The 24,832-nt window shown below is 46.7% G+C and overlaps 1 protein-coding gene across 3 annotated transcripts in view; it reads left to right on the top strand.

The window, feature by feature from the left end:
* The window catches only part of Map3k13 (mitogen-activated protein kinase kinase kinase 13), a 145,282-nt gene that overhangs the window by 100,529 nt on the left and 19,921 nt on the right, over positions 1 to 24,832 (top strand). For all 3 annotated transcript variants that reach the window (XM_063270482.1, XM_017597976.3, NM_001013978.2), the window contains 8 exon segments: positions 3,424 to 3,983; positions 10,168 to 10,351; positions 14,740 to 14,931; positions 16,640 to 16,798; positions 17,269 to 17,427; positions 17,946 to 18,054; positions 20,501 to 20,610; positions 22,605 to 22,721. In XM_063270482.1, coding sequence (XP_063126552.1) covers positions 3,509 to 3,983; positions 10,168 to 10,351; positions 14,740 to 14,931; positions 16,640 to 16,798; positions 17,269 to 17,427; positions 17,946 to 18,054; positions 20,501 to 20,610; positions 22,605 to 22,721 — 1,505 coding nt within the window. In that variant the 5' untranslated portion in view covers positions 3,424 to 3,508.

Genomic DNA, 24,832 nt, shown 5'->3' with positions numbered 1-24,832 from the left:
TCTTTTAAGGGAAACAGAGCCCTTTTTGGCCCTTACATCCTTTATTCCGAGTCCCAGGGTGCAGGACGGCTAACAGTCGCCATGTCAGCAGCAAGAGGACAGAGACACAGTTCTACCTGCTCACCCTTTGCAGCCCAGGGATTCAGCCTAAGCAGGTAGCTTTGACAAGGAGAATATTAAGTCTAGCCAGTGCGACCGGGTGAAGCTGGTTTTGTGTATGTTTAGGTGCAAGTGTTCAGTGAAAGAAACACTCAGAGAGAAGGGAGCTGCTTCCAGATGTGCTTCCCATGGGAGAGCAGGGAAATAATTAATTGTCTTGGTATTAACCTGATATAACAGTTTGGGGGCTCTCAAGTTACATCTCAGAAGGTTGCTAAGAAACCTTTCTCTTTTCTCCTTTGTTGAATGGGAGAAGTGAAGCGGCCCCAGAATGCCCTGGGTGTAACTAGAAGCCAGGGTTAGTGCACGCCCTTTCCCTGTCAGTGGGCTTCCTGGTCAGATTCCTGGGAAGTCCCAAGCTAATGAAGGAGTGGGAAGCGGAGGCTTACATGGTTGGGGGCCACGCTGAGATTCCCCTCTGTTGGCAGAGGCTTCAGCTGGATTCCAGGGTGAGGGAGCCCTGCTCCTTCCCTGTGTTCTGCTTCAGCCAGTCTCCACTCTCCCAGCCAGTGGCTTACCAGGTTCATAGCATCTCATGCTAATGAGGAATAAAGGCTTGAAGGAGAAGCATGAGGAAAATGAAGGAAAATTTATTAAGGAGACTGAGATTATTGGGCTTTTGTTTGTTTGTTTTTTAATCTTATTGTATTGTTTTTCATTTAATTATTAGCCCATAAATGTCTGTTTGTTTTCTAATGAGAGACAGAAAGGGTGTGGATCTGGATGGGAGGGGACATGGGGAGTCTGGGAGGAGCAGGGGGAGAGGAAACTGTTATCAGAATATAGCGTATGAAAAAAGCCTATTTTCAATAAAGGGAGGGGGGGAGAAAGTGAGATTAACTCCCAGATTGCCTTCTAAAGAGAGGGATGCACACACACTCCCACCTAGGGTAGTGGCATTTCGGGGACTTACGCCAGTAACTGAATAGAGACTGAGGCAATCTTTATTGAAACTGGCCATTCTTTTTTTTTTTTTTTTTTGAGTTGATTTATTTAAGTGTCTGTGTATGGTGGGGTGTGTGCGAGTGTGTGTGTGTGTGTGTGTGTGTGTGTGTGTGTGTGTGTCTGTGTGTGTCTGTGTGTGTCTGTGTGTGCGCACGTGTTCACACATGGGCTTATGCACCACAATATGTGTGTAGAGGTCGGGGAAAACTCGGGGAAGTTGGCTTCCTCCTTCTGTCATGTAACTCCTAGGATGGAACTCAGGTCATCTGTCAGGCTGGGAGGCAGGGCCTTAGCTTGCTAAGCTGTCTCATCTGCCCAAAATGTCGTTTGACGATACCATGGGCAACTTGCTGAGCAGACCAACCGGAGAGGCAGTCTTGTGTTGCTCGCCCAGTCAGGGTAACCTTGGTGCCCCTCTCTCTCTTCTCGTTCCCCCTACCTCTCTCTCACTTTACTTATTTGGTAGGCTACTGACTGAATCATCTCTCTCTTGCTCATGGGCTACACTGACTATCTTATGATTCACCATGGGCCCACACCGTCACTTCCTATGGGGAGCTCAGTCCTGTCTTACCTGCTGCACTGCGACTGGCTTATTTTTCTCACCGTGTCTTTTGGTTCTATCCACATTGTCAAAATGATAGCACAGCACCCTTTTATAGCTGAGTAACAGTGCACCATATAATATACAGTGTTTGTGTATCTGCCACATTTTCTCTATTCATCCCTCCCTCGATGGATCCCTAGGTCTTCACTGATTTTGACTAACACTGCAGTAAATGTGACAATGCACATGTCTCTCTGACAGACCGATTTCATGTCCTTTAGACAGGAGCACACTGCTGGGTCACATGGTAGTTCCGAAAAACTGCCATACTGTTTTCCACAGTGACTCTACTAATCCATTCTGCTGAGGGGAGTCAGCCCTGTCCCCCCTCGCTGTCTCCTTGTGCTTCTGGTTTTACACACACCTGCTAAGCTGCCGCTGAGATTTTCTTGGAGGGATCGAGATGGTGCTAACTCCGCCTGCTCAGGCTCGCCGCCGTTTTTAATCTATTCAGTTGAGGTCTGTGTGTATTCTAGATATTACCTCTTATCAGATGAATGTTTCCTCCCATCCTGTGGGTTGCCTCTTCCAGATGGTAGATTGTTTCTTTTGCTATGCAAAAGCGTTCTAGTCTGATATTACTTCCTCCGCCAGTTTTTTTTTTCTTTTTTTTTTTTTTTGTTGTTGTTTCTGGGATAAGAGTCTTACCCTACTTTCAGCAAATTTGAGATTGATTTTTCTCAATCTGACTAATCTACGGCAAATCTTTGTTTTCAGGGGTTCAGTCCTCCCCCAGTGTTCCCGGTGGGTCAGATTAATTAAAAAGCTGGGGCTTAGTGGTGTTGCCCTGGATTGACAGAAACCGTTGTAGCCTGGGAACTCGCCTTGCCGTGCACCTGTAGCTTTGTCTGTATGAACTGAGAGCTGCAGAGAAACTGTGCCAGCTTAAGACACCAGAACACAGAGGAGGATGGATTGCAGCACACAATAGTCTATACGTTATAGGTCTGTATGTGTCACAACAAGCTGGCTTTCCTTAGTGATCTGGAAATGTTTCCTGACTAAAGTGTTAATAGAGGGAGAAGGAAGAGAGGACCATGTGTCAATCTGCCACAAAACAAAAAGACAGGTAATAGAGCATGCTGGGACACCATGGAAATTGAATCTACTTAGCTTACAAGTTCAACTCCCGGAAATGAATTATTGTTCTCTTTTTTTTGTATGACTCCTCCCAGCTTCTTTTCTGGAATATGTGCTTTTATATCCTTTTAATACTTTCTCAAGCATGCACCACATATGTTCTCCTAACTGTTCTCTATACTATGTCGTGAACAGCTTCTCATGATAGCAAGGACATTACTTTTCCCTGGTGCCCTGTGTTCCATTGTATGTAATAAACCTGCCCAACCTCCTCCTGGTTTTAGTGGTTTTTTAAAAACAATATTGACTTATTTTTATGTTTATATGTGTTTGCCTGTGTGTGTGTGTGTGTGTGTGTGTGTGTGTGTGTGTGTGTGTGTGTGTGTACCATGTGCATTCTGGAACCCCTGAGTTCAGAAATAACTATCGGATACTCTGGAACTGGAGTTACTGGAGTTGTGAGTTGCCGTATGAGTGCTGGGAATCAAACCCAGGTCCCCTGGAGAGCTCTCAGCTCTCCTAACCACTGAACATCTCTCCAGCCCTGTTTCAGTGTTTTGATTGTATAAACAGAAGTGGAGCAGTGTGGATACAAAGAAAAAAGTGGCCTCATGTTCTCCTTTTCTCTCCAGGTTTTGGAGTCCTCTCTTGCATCAAACCTGTGTCTCCGTAGTCCTCTGACCGTCATCTCGGGACCTGGGTCACCCTCATGGCACAATGGCCAACCCTCAGGAGCACCTGAGCTGCTCCTCTTTGCCACACTTGCCCTTGACTGAGAACAAAATCTCTGGTGGACGAAATGAGCTTGCGGCTATGGGGAACCACCCTTCCCCCAAGTTCCCTGAGGACTCGCAGGAGAGGGTGGTGGCTATACAGTCAGAGCTGACGGAGATCACGGGCAGCCCGGTCTCCACAACAGTGCTGACCAGTGTAAGCGAAGATTCCAGGAGCCAGTTTGAGAACAGTGTCCTTCAGCTAAGGGAACAGGACGAATCAGAGGTGACCGTATCTCCAGGGAACAGCAACACCGTGGATGGAGAGAACACGAACGGACCTGAAGACATCAAGATCCAGTTCAGCAGGTCAGGCAGCGGCAGCGGTGGGTTTCTCGAAGGACTCTTTGGTTGCCTCAGGCCCGTGTGGAACATCATCGGGAAGGCGTACTCCACGGATTACAAACTGCAGCAGCAAGGTACGCTACAGCATGTGTGTGCTGGAAGGGGGCTTCTTGAACCACACTCCCTCCACCCCATCAGTAGCTGGGTAATCTTTACGGAGTGGTAACTGGGTAATCTATGGAGTAGGCCCACAGTGAGGTCAGATGACCACCCCATTTCAGTTTCCTCTAGACTCCCAGTGGAGCGAGTTCATACTTAGGTGTTCCTTCTCATTTGGAGTCCAATAAACTTTGTGGTCCAGCAGCCTAACGGTGAGTCGAGGGCACACATAAGGTCATAAGGAGAAGCCTGGGAGTTCCCGTTCGTTTATCTCAGGCAAGATGTCTGTTATCACACGTCTTTGAAGATATCTAATATTTTAATATAATTGTATAGACACATGACTTATGAGTGATTGGCACCATGGGCATGTTTAGGTTTTCTTACTGATAATTTATAGGGTCAAAGAGTCAGGCATAGTAATGTGGACTTATAGTTTCAACCGTTCAGAGGCTGAGGCAGGAGGGTTGCTTGAACTAAGTTAGGCCATTCCTAAACAACATAATGAACCTGTCATTTAAGAAACATTAAATATTAAAATACTAAAATTATTAAAATTAAAAAACACTGTTAATTTAATATTTTAATATTAAAATTTTAAAGATTTAAATTTAATGTTCTCGATGTTATAGTTTGCTCTCTAAAAGAAAATGACTCAATCTCCCCACCAAAATTTAAACTCATCAGTCATTCTTACCTTAGGAATAATAGTCATTAATATTTTAACACTGTGTCGGGCTGGATATGGTGATATGTGCTTAATCTTTGTATTAGGGAGGCTGATGGACGAGAATCATGAGTTCAAGTCTAGCCTGGTCTACACAGTTGAGTTCTAGAATAGCTTGGACTATATAATGAAACACTGTCTCAAAAACTATGAAGATAAATGTCTCTGCTCTTCAGCTTGATGTCCACGGTGAGCACAGAGTCCATCCCGTTGAACCGAGTACTGGGCAGCTGGCTGAGCCCACCCCTCCCACAGCTGTACCTGCTATGGGGAGGGTTTTTGTGTTTATTTTGTTAAATAGCATGCTGCTGACTCATGTCAGTAATCCAGCTACTTGAGAGGCAGGAAGATCACAATTCAGCCTTCCCAGGCTAAGATAATGATTTCAAGGTTAGCCGAAGCACCTGAATGAGACCCTGTTTGGGAAAATGTAAAGGTATGGGTTTCGAGCTTAATGTTAGAGCCTCCAACGGCACATCTGAAGCCAGGGGAGCCTCCAGCATTGGAAAGAGGAGCTTACTCCATATCGTGAAGGTGTTTCCACTTCTGGTGCGCCTCTTCAGCATCCTTATGTTTTATGACGTGGGGCAGTGCTGGGTGGGGATTGAGTCCAGTGCCCTACGTATGTTAGACAAAGACTCTAGACACAGAGACAGGCCTGGACCCCTTCAGCAAGCATAATTTCTAATGGCGATACAATATGTAATCATTTAAATGTGCTGACGTTTGGCTTCACACCTGCCTGTACCGTTAGTGACTATAAACTACATTACAATGAATGTGGTCTGCTACTTCACTTCTTATTTTATTATATTTTTATTCTCTGTTTTGTGTGAGCATCTGTGTGCATGCACCTGGGGGATGAGCATGTGGAGGTCAGAGGACAAGACCGGGGAGGGGCGAATGTTCCACATGTACACAGCTGCACCCCTGAACCGCACCCCAGCCCTCAGCTTACTTATTAACGTAATTTTTGTGTTGCTTGGTGGGGCTAGGTCTAGTTTTGCAGCCCTGGCTGTCCAGGGACTCACTGTGTAGCCCAGATTGGCCTCTAATTCTCAGCAAGCAACCCTTCTGCCTCAGCCTCCAGAGTGCCGGGATTGCAGGCATGTATCCCCATGCCTAGCCGTGGTCTGTTTTAGAAGTGCTTTGCTCTCTGTTTCTCACAGAACCAAACAGCACGTTTCCTCAGTAAGCTCCACTTGGTTCTCAGAGCCTCTGCTTGTCCAGTACTAATTTGCATCCTGACCTGGAGAGCTCGGAATCCAAGTATATCACCGAGTTTTAGATTCAGACAAATTCTTACCCGTGCTTGCTCAAAGAAGCCCTTTGTTTGACTTCTGTGTTCTACAAATTTGTACTTAGCTTATATTCCAGTTGATCATGTGACTCTCAGAAAGGCTCATTTTGGAAATAACTAAGACACAGGCCCAGTGTATCAGTATTATTGTGTCTCCTACCGAAGGCTGGTGCTGCTATGGTCCCGAAAACTGACTTGCCGGCCAGGATCAGGTGTACTTTCTTGTCAGGATCAAGATGCTAATCTTTAATCCTGCATCACAGGCCACCAAAGGATGAGAGATGTGCCCCTGCGTTTGGCACGGATCACAAGTATCAGTAGACTCTGGAAGAATCAAGTCTGAGTCTTCCTTTTAGCATGCTGCCATGTTTTAGTAGTGATGCTAATGCGGTACGCCGAAACCTTTTATTGCCGAGGAGTTTGCAGTGCTGACAAACACTGCCGTGGCCACGTCAGAGTCCACAAAGACTTAAAGCAGCTGAGTCTGAGGGGCTTCCCAGTCTGTGGATTACAGTGATATCAGATAACAGATAGAAGTCATGGTGCTTAAACGGAACAGACGAGCTCTGGGGAAGTGCGGTGTACAGGTGTAAAAGCAGCGGGCAGCTGGGATCCAGTTAACGATCTCACTCGTGGTCGTCTCAGAGCTTAATTCTATGTGTCGTCAAGACTCTCTTCCTTCTGCTTTGTTCCTTCCTTTGCTTCTTGGCCTCTCCTTTTAGCCTCTCCTTATAGCTCAACTATCAGTGTTAGTCAGGTCCCTTCCTAATTACGATAGTTAACCTGACATTAGACAAAGAGGACTAACTGGCAGCACTCCATTTTGCTTCTGGTAATCAGTTCAAGCAAAAGGTTGTTAGGAGCATGGCTTGAGTGCCCGGATCATGCTCTCTGTGCTTCTCCAGTTGCCCCCATGCAGACCCTTTATCTCTGGGGTTGGCCGAGGCTTCACTGCAGATGAATGGCTGCAGCGTGAGCTGTCATTAGTGGAGAATTGTATTATTATGATACTGTGAACTGGAAGTCAATGCCAAATGAGTGTCATTTTCAGTTTAATAATTCACTTCCCACTTTATAAAACTACTAATTAATAGACATCACTTCTGAAAATACAGTAATTATAGTATGAACACCATAAAGCAGTCTGAAAAGAAAGAATTACGTAACAAATCACTAAATATTTGTATAGGTAAAAATAGATTTACACCAGCCTTTATACCATATACCAAAATACTCTACATGACTATAGAGACAATTTTTTTCGTTTATTTTGTGTGTGTGTGTGTGTGTGTGTGTGTGTGTGTGTGCGCGCGCGCGCACATGTGTGTTTGTATGTGCACACCACAGCATGGGCGTGGAGGTCAGAGAACAACTTATGGTTCTCTCCTTCTACTGTACTGGGGGACCCAGGGGTCAAACTTAAGTCCGTAGACTTGATGGCAAGAGTCTTTACCATGGATCCATCTTTAAAAATCAGTGACAGGGGAGCACAGAAGACAGACTGCAGACTCTGAGGGACCAGAAAAGAGTACAGAGGAAGTGGTAGCTAGGAGAATATATGCACGGCCTGAGCAGATGAGCTCCCCGAGCCTCAGCACTTCTGACAAGCAGATGTGGGTGCTAAACAAAACGTTTGTCACTGACAAACCATTCACACTTAGAAGACAAGTGGACAGGAAGTTGGAAATTAGAATGAAACAATAATTAATATGCTCATTACTGCCGTAGAGTGATAAAACCAGTGTATTTGGGCGTCAGTGCTGTCAGCGTCAAACACATAGATCCTTCTGTGGACCGCTCGGAATGCCTTATCCCCAAGGTCAGGAGAGTGTTTCTACTCTGACCTAGGGGTCCACTCTGAGGAAACGATATGAAGAAGAAAAGGCATCTTTCATACGCAGTTAGAGGGTGAGGCTGCCGAGATGGCTCGGTGGTTAAGACTGCATGGTCTTCCCGTTGTGTCATGGTCAGGCTTTAGCCACCGTTATGAGAAGCAGTGTTTTATTAAGACCTGAGAGGACTTCTCAGGAGAGAGAACCGTAAGAGGGGTGCCTTTCTCTCCTGGAAACTGACTGAAGGAGGGGTGCCTCTCTCCTGGATGCTGAGTGACTCTCCCTCCTCTCTGATGGGTGCAGTGGGCAGGGATTTCATTTGGTTTTTAAGACCAGAACCAATTCACGGTGAAGAAGTCAGAGCAACTTCGGTTAGTGCTCCACGGGCCATTTGTCGGTGATTCTGGAATCTCTTGTGACGTTGCTGTCCTGTGTCTGCTTCTTGTGGTAATTAATGCTTTCTTCAGAAGTGGGAGGGGACATAAAGGAGGTGCACTCCTTAGGTTTTGTAAGCTAAAAGTACATTAGTGGATTTCTAAAGTGTTTTATTTACATGTCTATTCTTTCCTTATTTTATATATTTGTATAGTATCTATATATTTACATACATTGTTTATTTGTAATATCTTACCCTGTGAGTGGTGGAACGTGCCTGTGAGCTCAGGAATCGGGAAGTAGAGGCAGGAGGGCCAGCGTCATCCTCAGTGATACAGCTGAGCCACACAAGACAGTATCTCAAAATAAAACACCATTTTATTCATTGTAAAAATGATATAAGCTTGTATTTTAAAAACTAATACAGAAAAAAGTAAATATTAATATGAAATACCAATGATACTTAGAATACATTTTTTTAAAAAAAGTATTCTTTAAAAGAATGCGAAAGTTGAGAGCAATGCAGTTTGCCTGGACAGGTTGTGCCCAATACCCAGGGCCTCCCCGGCTCTGTCATGCACAGCAGGCAGTGGAGGACAGTAGAGGAGGTGCTGTGTCTAGAATGGCTGCTCCTGCTTTACCAGTCGTATGACCCTGAGTAGTCACTCAACCCTGTGCTTTAGTGCTCTCCTCTTTAACTATGACTAGGCCGGTGGGTAAAAGCTCTTGCCGTGCAAGCCTGATGTCTCATTAGGGTTCCATTGCTGTGAAGAGACACCATGACCGAGGCAACTCCTATAAAGGAAAAACATTTAACTGAGGCTGGCTTATAGTTTCAGAGGTTCAGTCCTTTATCATCAAGGCGGGAAGCAGGCAGGCAGACATGGTGCTGGAGGAGCTGAGAGTTCTACGAATGGATCTGAAGGCAGCCAAGAGATTAAGCATAGAGATCTCACCCCCACACTTCCCACACTTCCTCCAACAAGGCAACACGTCTTAAAAGTGCCGCTCCCTATGGCCAGAGTTCAAACAGGAGTCTATGGGGACATTCCTACTCAAACCCCACACCTAAGAACTTGAGACTGAGGGTTGGGGATTTAGCTCAGTGGTAGGGCGCTTGCCTAGGAGGCACAAGGCCCTGGGTTCGGTCCCCAGCTCCGAAAAAAAGAACCAAAAAAAAAAAAAAAAAAAAAACCTTGAGACTGAGCCCCAGATTCTGGGATAGAAGAGAAATGAGTCTGAAAAGTTGTCCTGTGCCTTCCACATGATGTTTGTATGCATATGTTCATGTGTATGTGTATGCATGTGCCCCGTGCTCACACACACACACACACACACACACACACACACACACACACACACACACACACCAATAGGAATGAGTAGATTAAAAAAAAATAAGGCCAGAGACAAAAGGTGGTAAAATTAAACAAGTCAAATGCAAATCATTCTGCTAGCTCCTGGCATGTGGAAAGTACTCAGTAAAGGGTAAACACTAAGAAAAGTGTTACGCACAGTCTGGTTGTTGGGAGGAGGTCTTCGAGATGTATCCAGGCAGGATCCACTGAGCATCTGCATGAGTAGTTCAGAAGAACGAAAAAGCACCTGTAGTGGAGGGTTAAGGATGGCAGCGTGGAGACAGAAGGGCGACTGGTTATCCCTGTTTAACGTAGAGGAGAGGTCGCCAGGTGTCAGAGTATGGGTTTCTGGAGGACGATCTCCTGAAATCTCAGGCCAGCTTGAGTTGAGCATTTAAAAATGAATAACTACCGGTGCCTGTAATACCAACTCTCAAAGGGAGGCCGCATCTTTTGGTGGGAATCAGAGAGCAGGGTCGTTCCAGCCGGGGTGAAGTCGGAACCTTCAGAATGGCCTGTAGAACGGTCTCAGCAACTTCTGAGCTTGTTTCTCCTTCCTGCGCCTAGACACTTGGGAAGTGCCGTTTGAGGAAATCTCAGAGCTGCAGTGGCTGGGTAGTGGAGCCCAGGGAGCCGTCTTCCTGGGCAAATTCCGAGCAGAGGAGGTGGCCATCAAGAAGGTGAGAGAGCAGAATGAGACGGACATCAAGCATCTGAGGAAGCTGAAGCACCCTAACATCATCGCCTTCAAGTAGGTCGGCACTGGCTGTGCTGGGCTGCTCGGCTGGGGGGTGGGGGGGTGAATGGGTGGTGGCTGGCTGGGTGGGTGACTTTGCTTGGGGACGGGTTTTAGAAAAACAGAGCAAGTGTGCTCCCCCACTGTCTATACTTAGGTTTCTGCACCGGAAGGTGTTTCAAAATCCCTTGATACGCGTAGGCTCCTAGTGTGCTGAAGGACTGCAAAGCCTGAGTCATACTCAAGCTTTTAATCTAAGAGCTCATCTTGCAAGGGCATGGAGGGAGGGAGGGAGGAAGGGAGGGAGGAAGGGAGGGAGGAAGGGAGGGAGGGAGGCAAGCCCTGCCAGACACCGTAGATCGGCCACATCTGTAGGACGTCAAAGGTCACCTCACAGTGCTCCCAACAACAGCCTGAAGTTCAGTTCCGACAATCCTGACATCTGAGGTGACGTAACCAGTCCTCCCTCTGTGAGACACAGATTTGCGTGTGTTCACATCTTCTTAAATCGTAACTCACGAGGACACGTGCCTCTATCAGGTTTTACTTTATCCCTCTCCTGCAAACGCCAAAGATGGCTTTCTAAATCCAGTCGGAGTTGGTGGTGATGCACTCATTTCACAGAGCAGTGGTGTTCGAGTGTGCGTGTGGATCCACGGTTTCTTAAACTCTTTCTGCTCACAGCCCTTTCTTGCCCATGTAAGCCAAGCATTTCCTAATACTGAGTCGTAGAGAAATTCCCTTTAGCAGTTCCTCACTGTATATAAGTTGACCATTCGTTAGACACTAAGGAACTTCCCATGGTAACGAGCTGGGAGTGCTAGTTTGCTGTTCATAAGGAATTGAAGGGCTGGAGGGATGGCTCAGCGGTTAAGATGGCTGCTCTTACTAGAGGTCCTGAGTTCGATTCCCAGCAACCACACGGTGGCTCACAACCATCTGTAATGGGATCCGATGCCCTCTTCTGGTGTGTCTGAAGACAGTCACAGAAATAAATAAACCTTTAAAAAAGAGAATTAAGTCTTGGCTGAATATTTAATGCTGCAGGATGTAGACTATCTCCAACGTTTTTCAAAGTCACCTGATACTTTGATTTCATAGCCGTTCGTGCTGAGAACACCACTCACACAAATACATAGTACAAAATGGCAAAGCATGTTCAGGGCTGTCTCAGAAATCATTGGAAATTCTGTCCTAATCCCAAGATAAAACTAATTCCATGGCCTTTTATGAATATCAAGTTAGAAACTCAAATAGTAATTTTAGAGTCAAGCATTTTAGGGCTGGGGAGATGGTCAGTAAGTAAAGTGCTTATTACACAAGCGTGAAGACCAGAGCTCAGATCCCAGCTCCCTAAAATCTGGATGTACGGGTGTTTGCCCAAAACTCCAGTGCTCAGTGATCAGTAACATATTCCTGGTGCTCTGGTGGTCACAGACTGGCCAGTCTGGACAAAACGCCAAGGTCAGGTCACTGAGAGACACTGTCCCAATAAATAAGGTGTAATAGTTAAGAAGGATTCCCTGGGGCTGGGGATTTAGCTCAGTGGTAGAGCGCTTACCTAGGAAGCGCAAGGCCCTGGGTTCGGTCCCCAGCTCCGAAAAAAAAAGAACCAAAAAAAAAAAAAAAAAAAAAAAAAAGAAGGATTCCCTAATGTCAACCTCTGGTCTCCCTGTGTGCCCCATAGACCAGCATACACACATGCACACACACACACACACACACACACACACACACACACACACACAGAGGTACATAAAATGCAGCATTCTAACACAGTACAATCCAAAAATCCAAAGGGAGACTGATTTGCACTTACCCGCTGAAAAATGACAAGAAAACACTAAAGTATTTGCGTTTTAAGTTTTGCGTTTAAGTATTTTTAAATTATTTCCATAATTGAATTATTGTCTTTCTGTACGGTAAAAATGAAAGTCTGCAATGTGCAGTCTGTAGTGTGAGCTGAGGTATTACAGCATTTGCTGGTGTTCTGTGGCTGACTGCAGGCCGGATTCGCTGTGTGTTTGACTTTGAGTTAATTTTGCTCACTGTACATTCAGAAACATGTTACTGTGGCCATACGCTTTCTGAACCCTCCATAGAGGTGAGTGGCCCCACGAGGGGTTACAACCCAGGGTTTAAGAAAGGTACTAACTGAAGAGGCCAGTCTCAGGTAAAATTGTGGAAAGCACTGGAGCTGGAGGGTGGCTGTGCTCATACGGGACCACGAGCGCGATGCAGCAACTGGCCGGAAGTGCCGGGCTCAGGCGCGTCTACATCCGCCTGAGCCGCTCCCTTGAGCTCCCTGCCTTGTCTGTTTTTATGCTGTCTCTCCACAAGCCTGAACAAGAGAAAGGAAAAGACTTTAGCTGTCCATCCACAAGCCTGAACAAGAGAAAGGAATTGGCTTTAAAGAGGAAGAATGAAGGACTGGAATTGTAGCCCAAGTGAGACAGAAGACAGAAAATTGTCTTTAGCATGTCGGACCCTATTCTAAACTTTTGGGAGGTAGTATGGTGCAACCAATGAGGCTTTAGCAAACATGGAAAAAAGTTAACAATTTGTCCTTCCTTAACTCAGGAGCAAGAAACTTTCCCCAGCAGCCCCAAGCGCTCCTCCTCTGGAAAACTACTTTTATGAAGTAAAGATGCCACGTGACTCATATCCCCGAGAAAGCAATAGAGTTGATTCCTGGGCACGGTTTTATGCAGTGCTGTTTGGATTCCCTCGTGAGATCCTTACAGCAAAAGAAGGGGTGTGGGATGGAGGACCTGCGTCTGCTGGAGTACTGAGGCTCAGGGCAGGGACTTTTGTGCAGAGGACAGCCACTGTCATAATCCTGTCATCAAGTGCCCTGGTGAAAATGTTAGCCTTTAGAGGCTAAATATAATTTTTCAGAGTCATAAATTTCAAGTTAACAGAAGGATAATGTTCAGCAGGCAGGCAGACAGACAGACAGACAAATAGAGACCGTCTTTTCTCTTCCATTTTCCTTCACTGAAATGATTGTGCTTTCCGTTATGGAAGAAGGGATTGAGAGCTTCGAAACCCAGATCACTACGACTGACTGGTGTATGCCTTTGGGCTTTTTGGCATGCCGGAAGCTGTGTGTCATCAATAGGAGAGCTTCCCAGGCTCGTGCCTGAGTAACGGAGGTAGACACGGATCCTAAGGGGACAGGGGTCCTGAGGGGAGGAGTGTGTTGCTGTCTTTTCCCTTCCTACCGTTTTCCCACCTGCCCTACCAGTCCTCTACCTAGGCTGCATCTTTCAGCACTGTTGGGTTTGAGGAGCTGTGCTGGGGCTCAACTCACTGAACTGAACACATTCAAATCATCCCCCTGCATGGCGAGCCTAGGACCCCTCACACAGGGTCATGGCACAGTCACATTTACAGTCGTGTGTCATTTGTTGCTCTGGTCGGTCAGTCATAGTCAAGACTCTCTGGAAGGCATGGGTGGGTTTTAGCACATATTTCTGTGTTTACAGATTCATTTGAAGTTAGTAAGAGCCACATGCAGAAAAAGTACAAGACAGGAAGACAATAGTCATATTTTCTTACTTTAAGAAAAACCAACTTGACTGTTTCTAATAGAATTCAATCCCAAGAGAAGGTAGCAATTAGAACTGATGACAAAGCTGTTATTTCTAGCTGCCTGAAAGCCTTGTCACAGTAGGGGACAGGTGGGATGATGACTCCTCATCTGTCAAAGTGAGGAGAAAAGCTCACAGGATGTGTCTCTGCTAGACCGCTCCTGTCCATGCCAGCTGAGTCCATGCAGGCATATTTACCCTTGCTTTCTTACGTGTCTTACGCTATTCCCTGAGTGGTCTCTATGCGCTGATCAATTACCTACTTGTAGTTGTCGTTCATGGATGCTTCTCTAAGATTTAAAAAAAAAATCCGGGGTTGGGGATTTAGCTCAGTGGTAGAGCGCTTGCCTAGGAAGCGCAAGGCCCTGGGTTCGGTCCCCAGCTCCAAAAAAAAGAACCAAAAAAAAAATTATATATATATATATATATATATATATACTTTAATTTTCTGCACATTAAAAATCTGTTTATGTTTAAAAGGAAAATATTTTAAATTTTTTTAAAAAAAAACTCAGCCCATCCAGCCTATCCAAGCCTCAGAAAACAATACTTTTTGTCTCGGAGTGAATGGTGTCACACAAGACTACCCGATTAGCTCAGCCTCTTGCTGTCTAGACTTAGGGAGAAAGTAGAAATCACCTATGTGCTTACCAGAGAAATTGGTAGACCAGAAAGACATGTATTTAAGAATTAAGAACTGTTACCTGTATTATTTTGACATCGTGTGGGTAAGGATCAAACACTCCCGAGGCACATGTGTGTGCATGTATGTTGTCTATACTCATGTACTCCCGTATGTTTTCTTCAAAGGGGCGTTTGCACTCAGGCCCCGTGCTACTGCATCATCATGGAGTACTGTGCCCACGGACAGCTGTACGAGGTCCTGAGGGCCGGCAGGAAGATCACGCCCCGGCTGCTCGTGGACTGGTCCACGGGGATCGCCAGTGGAATGAATTACCTCCATCTCCATAAGATTATACATCGAGATCTCAAGTCGCCCAAGTGAGTCCTGGGCTTGGGGCTCGCCTGCTTGTTCCTTGTTTAAAGACGTCTGTGTCAAGTGAGGCGGACAGTCTCACACTGTCATTCCATTTCAGCCACACAGTGGGTAACTGCTTACGTGTCTTAGCACTGAAGTTGAGCTGTCCCTTGCGGTGGGACGTGTCCAGGCTCTTAGCTCAGGCTTTCCCTTCTGTGGCTTTTGAACTATTCAGCTATGCACAAACTTCATCATGATCTGAAGTATTCATCGTTCGTCATATCAATAATTAAAGCTGGTCTTTCCCCCACTCGAAACCTCGGGCTGTGGTTTTCCTGTACTGTAAAAACACTTTAACTGACTTTCAGAAATGTTTACAACACAACAAGATAAAAAATGACTGACTAGAGAGAAGGGATGGAAATGCAGCTCAGTGGTGGAGTGCTTGATTCAGTCCCCGGCACAGAGGGGAGGACAGATTCACAAGCTATCAATCCACATTTGGCTCTGTACAGTTATCTGAGGTACCCTTCAGATTTGGCTTTGAGCTTCTGAGAGTGTAACACAGGAAGCAATAAGCTGATACAAGGTTCAGAATGGCCGTAAGAAATAGATAGGGCCCTGTAGTGTTTAGGGCCCAGTGCCCCAATCATTAACATTCTAACATGTTGAGAGAGTTTCTTCAGGTAAAGCCAGTGTGTGCGCATTCGTGTGCACGTGTGTGCAGTGTATGTGGTGTATATGTGTGTGTATGTGTGTAGTGTGTAGAGTGTGTCTAGTGTGTATGTAGTGTGTGTGTAGTGTGTGTATGTGTAGTGTGTGTGTAGTATGTGTGTAGTATGTGTATGTAGTGTGTGTGTACTGTGTGTATGTGTAGTGTGTGTGTGGTATGTGTGTAGTATGTTTATGTGTGTGTGTAGAGTGTGCTTGTGTAGTGTGTGCTTGTGTAGTATGTGTAGTGTGTATGTAGTGTATGTAGTATGTATATGTATGTGTGTGTAGTGTGTGTATGGGTGTGTGCGTGTGTTTGTGGTAAGTGTGTAGTTTGTGTATAGTGTGTGTGTATATGTGTATGTTTGTGGTGTGTGTGTATAGTTTGTGTGTGTGTTTGTGTGTGGTGTGTATGCATGTGTGTGTTTGTGGTATGTGTGTAGTTTTTGTGTAGTGTGTATGCATGTGTGTTTGTGGTATGTGTGTAGTTTGTGTGTAGTGTGTGTGTGTGGTGTGTGTGTGTGTGTGTGCGTGCGCGCGCGCGCGCGCGCGCGCGTAGGGGTGCGGAAGTATCATCATTCTCACTTGTATCCACCTTTAAAACTAGCAGAGGCAGTTTGTTCCGGGGCGCATTGTAAATGGCTCTCGTGAAAGCAAAACATGCCTTGTATGGAACCTGCTTGAACTTTGGTTCTTGGTGCCCGTCCGTGGCATGGAGAAGACCCAGCACTCCTCTTAGCTCAGACACATCCCTTGAACGTGATACACACCTAATGCCATGGTCCCACTTGTGGGTGGTAGAGAGGAAAGAGGCCTAGAAGACTGTGTGGCTTGGCAGAAGTCACTGTCAGCAAGTGGAGGAGGCTGAGTGCCTGGGTTCTAATGCGGTGCCCAGGAGCAACGGGAGCTGTGACTGACTCGGAGGGGTAGAAGATGGTGGCTGAGGCGTCAGTCACTGCTGACACTCATAGTTCTCACCAGCACTAATGATCTCTTTGTTGTCTTTGTTTCTTTTTAAAGTGTTTTAGTGACTCACACAGATGCAGTGAAAATTTCAGACTTTGGCACATCTAAGGAACTCAGTGATAAAAGCACCAAGATGTCCTTTGCTGGCACCGTTGCGTGGATGGCACCTGAGGTGATCCGGAATGAGCCTGTCTCTGAGAAGGTTGACATATGGTAGGTAGGACTCCCTGGCAGGCTGGAAGCCCCGCCCACTTCCACCTGACTGCTGCCCCTCCCACCCTGCTTCTCCTTCCTCGAATGCCCTTCTTTGCCTCTCACTTCCGGTTTCACATCCTCTAAGGTTTGACCCAGGATCAGTTCTGCAGCATCTCCATGAATATATGGAACTTTCTAGAAAACCAGAACTTAGTTTTGAACGACAATCTAGTGTTGAAGGCTTTATGAAATACATTGCATAATTCTCTGCTTTTTGAGTAAAATACATTAAATAAAATTTACTTGGTCTTAATGACATAGGTCATTACATACAGTTACCATACAGTTCAGGGTGTCCTGAAACCTGCCACGCACCCAGGCTGTCCTTGAACTCGTGATCCTCCCAGCTCAGCCTCTGAGTGCTGAGACGGCTGAGTGTGAATCCATCCCCCTGAGTGAACCGCCTTCCCCGTCCCTACCTGCCTTAGGTCGTTTGGAGTCGTGCTTTGGGAGCTGCTGACAGGGGAGATCCCCTACAAGGACGTGGACTCATCAGCCATCATTTGGGGTGTTGGCAGCAATAGCTTGCACCTCCCGGTTCCTTCCACTTGCCCAGACGGATTCAAAATCCTTATGAAACAGACGTGGTAAGAAAGGCATTTCTGCTGCTGTTCTCTCTTACTCTCTGCCTAAAAAGCTATTAAAAGAGCAGAGACACCTCTACAGGGTTTGGAAGGAGCCACACTGTGGTGGGATCACAAGAGCTGCGAAATTTTAGAACCTTGCATCCAAATGCTGGTTCTGACTTTTCGTTACCTACAAAATAGGCGTGCCTGATGGTAAAGTGGAGCCATCTCCTGTGCATGGAATTGGGTGTGACTGATGAAAATATAAGCGAGGGTTCACTGTGATGTCTGGAGACAGTCCCCTCCCTAACAGCTGAAGACTAAGATCACTTCACGGTCCCCAGGAGGTCACAGACCTACGCTTCCAGGCCATTAGTAGAGCCTTATCCTAGTCCCGTTTTTCCTGTACATCTAAACTGTCTGGGGTATAGCAATTCTTGGAATAAAATGTGTATTTCATAAAGCAGAATAAAACCACAGCCCCCACGCCCTACCCCCAGACACAGCCTCCGAGATGAACATGCTGTCTTTCCTCTTAGGCAGAGTAAGCCTCGAAACCGGCCTTCTTTCCGGCAGACACTCATGCATCTGGACATTGCCTCTGCAGATGTGCTTGCCACCCCTCAAGAAACGTACTTCAAGTCTCAGGTAAGCCAGGACATTCTTACCTCATGGGACTGAAGAGACAGCCAAGGATCAGTTAGCCATGTAACCGCCATATGACAGTAACTGTGGTAGTCGGCAGACGTGACTGTGAATCCTGGTGACGTCGTTTAAGGAGTGAGGGTCTGAATGCTGCATCCGGCCTATGCTAGAATCAATGTCGCTGCAGCTCTTCATGAAGGCCTTGCTCACTCTGATGCACAAAACCTGGAAACGAGGGTGGGAACTTGGGGACCAGTCAGAGGCACAGCAGAATTAGGCTGTAAAGCATCTGTTAGCCTCCACTGTACTAAAATTTCCCACAACTTACATGTAAAAAAAAAAAAAAAAAATGCACGGGACTGGAGAGATGGCTCAGTGGTTAGAGCACCGACTGCCCTTCCAGAGGTCCTGAGTTCAATTCCCAGCAACCACATGGTGGCTCACAACCATCTGTAATGGGATCCGGTGCCCTCTTCTGGTGTGTCTGAAGACAGCTACAGTGTACTCACATACATAAAATAAATATTTAAAAAAAAATACACATTTGTTTAACCTACCATTCTGTAGGCAGTTCAAGCCAGACCGTTTTCATGATGCTTTGGATCCCAGGTTAGCAGGAAGGTGGCCGGTTCCGGGTGGTCTCCTTAGCAGGTGTGCTGACTTCTGGCTAGTTCCTCTGTCTTCCCTGGCCACCTGCTCGGCCACAGGCTAGCTCGGCCACAGGCTAGCTCGGCCACAGGCTAGCTCGGCCACAGGCTAGCTCGGCCACAGGCTAGCTCAGCCAGCTTCCTCACTCCTGTTTGTTTTCATGGTGACAAACAGATCGAGAAAGCAAGAGCAGTACAGGTGCTTGCCGTAGTGCCACATCAGCTGAAGCAAGTCACCGGCCATCAGACTGATGACAGAGTGGGCTCGACAGGCATGGAGTCAGAGAACGGGAGGAGTGGCTGTTGGGTGGAAATGTCCTAAGGACGGTGCTCTAACCACTGTCACTGTGAGCACGGAGCAAGCAGAGTGAGGACACATTCCCTGTCCCTAACAGAGGCAGGCCAGATCACAAGGCATAACAGTAAAGATGGAGGCCTAAGTTCTCCCTCTGTGTGTACAAAGCCATCATCGTCATCGTCACCATCACTTTGTCAACACTAGGGATGGAACCTAGGGCGTCTTGAGTGTTAGACAATCACTCTGCCACTGAGCTTTACCTTCGACTTCTGTTGTTCGTGTTTTGTTTTATTTTGTTTTGTTTTTATACAAGGTCTTGCTAAGTTGCCCAGGCTGGCCTTGAACTCACTCTACAGCACAGACAGTTCTTGAACGTGGGATTCTTCCCGCCTCAGCATCTAAGTAGCTGGGCTTGGAGGCCTGCACTACAGGCCCAACTTAGAATTGAACCATTAGTACTAACTTTCATATCGGACACCTGTCTTTTCCTCACTTAATGTTATTAAGTTTCTAAAATGAATTTTTCTGATGTGACTTCCATCTCTGCAGTGGCTTCCAATATTGTTTCAAAGATTTATTCTCAGAAGAGACATTTTATGACATACATTTATTGACTGAAAACGTGCTAAATTAAATGCAAAAAAAAAAATGTTAGGACAGGAGCAGACGCAGAGACCCAGAGCCAAACACTAGACAGACCTTAGGGAATCCCCAGCAAGAAAGGAAGGAAGAATTGTGGGAGCTAGGGGACGTTGAGGACACCACAAGAACACAGTCCACAGAATCAACGAAGCAGGGCTCTTCCGGGCTCACAGAGACTGGAGTGACCACCGGGGGGCCTGTGTGGGTCTGACCCATCCTCTGCATATAGGTTATAGTCGGTTGTGTACTTGATGTTCTTGTGGGACTCCTAACAGTGTGAGTGGGGCTGTCTCTGTCTCTTTTGCCTCCTACTGGGCTGCCTCCCTCCTCCTTCCCTCTCTCTCCTCCCTTCCTCCCTCCCCTCTCTCCTTCAGTTCACATTCCTGTGCAGTGTCCTGTTCTGCTGCACACTTGCTCTGGGACACTGTGCTCCACACCTTCTCTTAGGCTTTTTCTTAAGCACAGCCAGTGTGTCAGTGGATGTGAAGATCGCCCAGAACCTCCCAGACATGTGACCCTCAGTCCTAAGGACTTTCTTTCTGCGTCCATACTCTCTTGACTTCAGTCGAGCGTGCTTGTCCAAGAGGGATGGTCCCTGTTCCCTGTGCTGTTTCTGATGTGGAGAACCTGGAAAAGAGACGGCACTGTGTCAGGACAGTGGGCAGGGCTTGCAGTTACAGCTGTGAGGATGTTATGTGTTTGATTCCACAGTGCTTCCTGAGCACTTACCCTGACAGAGCTCTTCTAGGAAGTTTTCGGGGGGAGCATGTAGAGGCACAGAAGGAAATGCCTGTACATGGTCCTGTGGACACATCAGGGAAAGAAACTGCGACATTCACAAAATTAAACTTTCATCACTCAGGCTGAATGGAGAGAAGAAGTGAAAAAACATTTCGAGAAAATCAAAAGTGAAGGGACCTGTATTCATCGATTAGATGAAGAACTGATTCGTCGCCGCAGGGAGGAGCTCAGGTCAGCTGACCCCGCCCCTCTTCTCACCCCCATGTTCAGAAATGAGCCGGGACACTGGGGAACCGCCACTTCCTTCTCCCCTCATCTTTCCACTCACTTTTCCTCCGTTGCTTAAATTTAACCATACTGGGGAGTCTGGAAAGGCTGATCTCAAAGAAGCAGAGACTAGGACCGTGCTTACAGTAGTCTGGGATGATGTGCAGAGGGATGGGGTGGGAGAAGCTGGCTGGCGGGTGCTGTTATAATTAGAAGAAAGTTCCTCGATTCTCGTGCACACTAGGTGACGACAGGTAACAATAAAGCACTTGATTGCCCAGCTCGCTTCCCCCTCACTCAGGGTTCCTTCATTGCTTGCTTCTGTGTGGTCCCTGCAAGCTTAGGACTTAGTATGTAGATCATGCTGCTAGAAATCACAGGACCTGCCTGCCTTCCTCTGCCTCCTGGGCCCAAGGATTGTAGGCCTGAGCCACCACACCTAACTTTGGGATTATTTTTTAATTTTTAATTACGCTAGAAGAAAGGATTTGGTTTCCAACATGAAGAAACAATCATCTTTTTGGAGGAGATTGCCATGGTTACCCTGATTTTTTTCCACTGTTATTATTTTAAATTATGTTTATTTCTGTGTATGAACACATGAGTGTGGATGCCCACAGAGGCCGGGGGTATCGGATGCTCTGGGATGCAGGTGGTTGTAAGCTACCTGATAGGGGTGCCAAGAACTGAACTCCAGACCTCTGGAAGAGCCGTCCATACATTTATCTGCCGAACCATCTCTCCAGCCCCTGATTTGAACACTGTACAACAAATACATGTGTCCAAATATCACTTTGTACCTCATAAAGAGGCACAACTTTTGTATCAGTTAAAAAAATAATTAACGTATGAACAATAAAAGGTTACCCTGTGGTTAGGGATGGTTCGGTGAAAAGGTCTTGCCACAGGAGTATGAAGAACTGAATTCTTCTATTATGCCAGAGCCCATACAAAGCAGGGCAAAGCTGCCTCTGGTCCAAGAGCTCCTGGGGCAAGATGGGAGGCAAGACAGGAGAGTCCCAGAAGCTCTGGGCCAGCCAGTGTGGGGTGTGCAGTGCAGAGGCAGACAGAGAGCACCCCCGGCACAGCAGTAGGGGAGGAACAACAGTTAAGGTTGACCTTGGACCTCCACACGGACACCGTGGAATGTGTGCACCACATGCATAGCCACCTTCATGTAGAACTCTCTACCCTCCTGTCAGCCGTCCCCTCCTTTAACGTCCTTTACAACAGAGATTCTTAGAGCACTTCCACTGTTCTCAGTGCCTGCCATCAGAGCTAGGAGTTTACAAGTTCTAGTTCCTGGCCTCAACTGTATTAGGCAGTTAAGCCTCTGTAACAGAAGTGCCATAATTTAGCAATTTATAAACAGAAGAAATGTACTGCTCATGGTTCTGGAGGTGGAGCAGTTTAACATCAAAGCACCAGGAAACTCAGTATCTGTAAAGATTATCCTATTCATTATCATATCATTATCATATCATTATCATATTCAGTATCATATCATTAGTGTGTGTTATCATATCATTAGCATGTCATTATCACATCATTAGCATGTCATTATCATATCATGGCACCCACATGTGTCCTCACATGGTGGAGAAACAATGGTTCCCTTTAATACCTCCCTGCCGCCTCCTCCAGTACAGGTTTACATTTGGATCTGCGGGGAAGCACCAAGACCACACACTCTGTGCAGTGATAAGTCTGTGGTCCTAGTATTATCCTTAAATTCTTCCCATTAGCATATAAGGACATTATATTGTATTGATGGGGCACAAATGAAGGACTATACAGTGCACACAGACTGAATTCTTACTTTATATGTGGTCTACCTGGCTCTCTGAATGGCTGGTGGGGCCCTTGGGGTAAACACAGCTTAGATTTCCCTGGGCCTAGTGCTTTGCAGCAAGCCACTGTGCATGTCATCAGAGCTGACGCTGTGCTCTCATCGGCAGGCATGCCCTGGATATTCGAGAGCACTATGAGAGGAAGCTCGAGCGGGCTAACAATCTGTACATGGAGCTGAGCGCCATCATGCTGCAGCTGGAGATGCGGGAGAAGGAGCTCCTCAAGTAAGTATTCAGCCAGGGCCGGTCTTAGCTGCTTTGAACCTGTTAGTCAGCAGGGCCTGGTGCTCTTGCGTGGGGCCGTGACAGCGGACATGCAGACGTTAGTTACTAGTCAACATTCCTTAAGGACATGGGTGAGGTGCACATGCGAGAGTTGCTGCAGGTCTGATACAGGACCATTGGCTGGGCTAGCGTGTGTGCTTTACTCTGCCACATGGCTCAGAGACGGGCTTCATTCTCAGAAGAGCTTCGTGTGGATAAGCAGAGACTCACTGACTTCTGGGGAGTAAAGTACTGCTGGAAACTGTGCAAGGGATCCCCGATGGGGCCAAAATGACCAGGGGGTCTTGACCCCAAATAAGCAAAGCTTCTGACCTTTATCGCACTGAGGAAGACAAAGATAATGCACGAGTTTGAGCTAAGGACAGAATAAAGTTGAATTAATTTAAATTCAGTCCCTTCAGATTGTTTGCTTAAACTCGAGTGGCAGCCTGGTTGTACAACGAGCTGTTGTATCTGTTAAATGTGGCCAGAACCTGTAGGCAAATGAAGATCCTGGCCACGCCCCTCCCTGTTCAACAGATAATTTACTGTACACATTTATTTACAGTGTTATACACTGTATTAATATGAACGCCTCTTTTCTACTTGAGGCATTTTTCAAATTAGTTACTTGAGAATTTTCCTAGAAGGAGCTGAGTTTGACCATATTCAGCCCTACCCATCCCCTCCCAGACCCCCCCCTTCCCTACCCATCCAACTTTATGCCCCCAACTTTAAGGCCAGTATTAAAGAAAACCAGCTCTCCCTCCCTGAGGAGCTATCCATCAGCAGCAGCTCCTTGGCTTAGGGATGGGACTTCACGTCAGACTCCTCTCTCCTTGCTAGGGTTTGGTTTGAGCTTGCACGAGGCTGGTGCATGCTCTCAGATCCGCTTTAAATTCATGTGCGCGACAGTCCTGCTGTCTCCAGAGGACGCTGTTCTCTTGTATTTGTTTAGTGCCTCTGGCTCTCAGTCTGTCTGCTCCTTCTTCTGCCGTGATCTCTGAGCCTTGGGGAGGAGGACATTGCATTTATGTTCCCTGGAGGGTGAGCACCCCACAGCAGCCCCTTACTCTCCGCACCTCGGTCAGCTGCAGGTCTCTGTATTAATCACTGCTTCCTTCAAGCAGAAACTTCTCAGACGGGGGCAGAGAGGTCTAAGGGTGTAAAGAGAAGTCCTTAGGAGTCAGTTCGATACTGTGTCCACTTAGTAGAAGAATAGGAGGGTCTCCTTTAGGGCCAATGACTAGCTTAGCCAGAGATGCTCAGTCTGAAAATGATGCCAGCTGTGGGCTTCATCTGAAGTCAAATGAGAAAGCAGTCATTACCCCTACGCTGTTCCGGCCACGACTGCACCAGGAAGCGTGCCTCAGCAGGATGGTCATTACGGTGGGTGTCAGGTTCACAGCAGGAAAGGTTGATAACGACTTTCCTCCACCAGTAGCATATGTAGAACCGTCCAGCACTAAGAAAGCTGGCCAATAGAGATGGGCTTCCAGGTCAGTACCAGCTTACTGTTTCTGTGCTATATAATTCAAATACAAGCTTGTCAGCAATGGGGTCTCACTGTCCAGCTCTGGACGGAACCAAGAGCATTGGCAAGAGTCTGCAATGGTTTAGATCTTTGAAAGCTCAATGGAGGCCTAGACTACAAAAGCAGTCTTTTTATTTGTCAGCCTGTGGCATCTAGTAAGGGCGCTGGTGTCTGTCTGTCTGTCTGTCTGTCTGTCTCTGTCTCTGTCTCTGTCTCTGTCTCTGTCTCTCTCTCTCTCTCTCTCTCTCTCTCTCTCTCTCTGTGTGTGTTTCCATTTAATTGTTTTGAGAAGTTTCTAGAGATTTTTTTATACGTTTCTGTGTCCCCTCCTCTTCCCAGCTCTCCCACTCCCCATGCTAATTTAACTCCTTCCTGTCCCGTTCCTCCTCTTCAAGCTTCTCTACCACTGCTTTCTCTCTCCTCTCCCTTCGAAGCCCCCTCTGGGCTGCACCCCTCAGTGTTTTCCTGACCCCCATGGCTACTCCAAATAGACGGACCTATCTGAAAATTTTCTATTTTATTTTCTTTTTAAAAATTT

The sequence above is a fragment of the Rattus norvegicus genome, chromosome 11 (genome assembly GCF_036323735.1).
Source record: "Rattus norvegicus strain BN/NHsdMcwi chromosome 11, GRCr8, whole genome shotgun sequence".
Lineage (NCBI taxonomy): Eukaryota > Metazoa > Chordata > Mammalia > Rodentia > Muridae > Rattus > Rattus norvegicus.
This window is presented reverse-complemented; position numbering and strand designations above follow the sequence as displayed.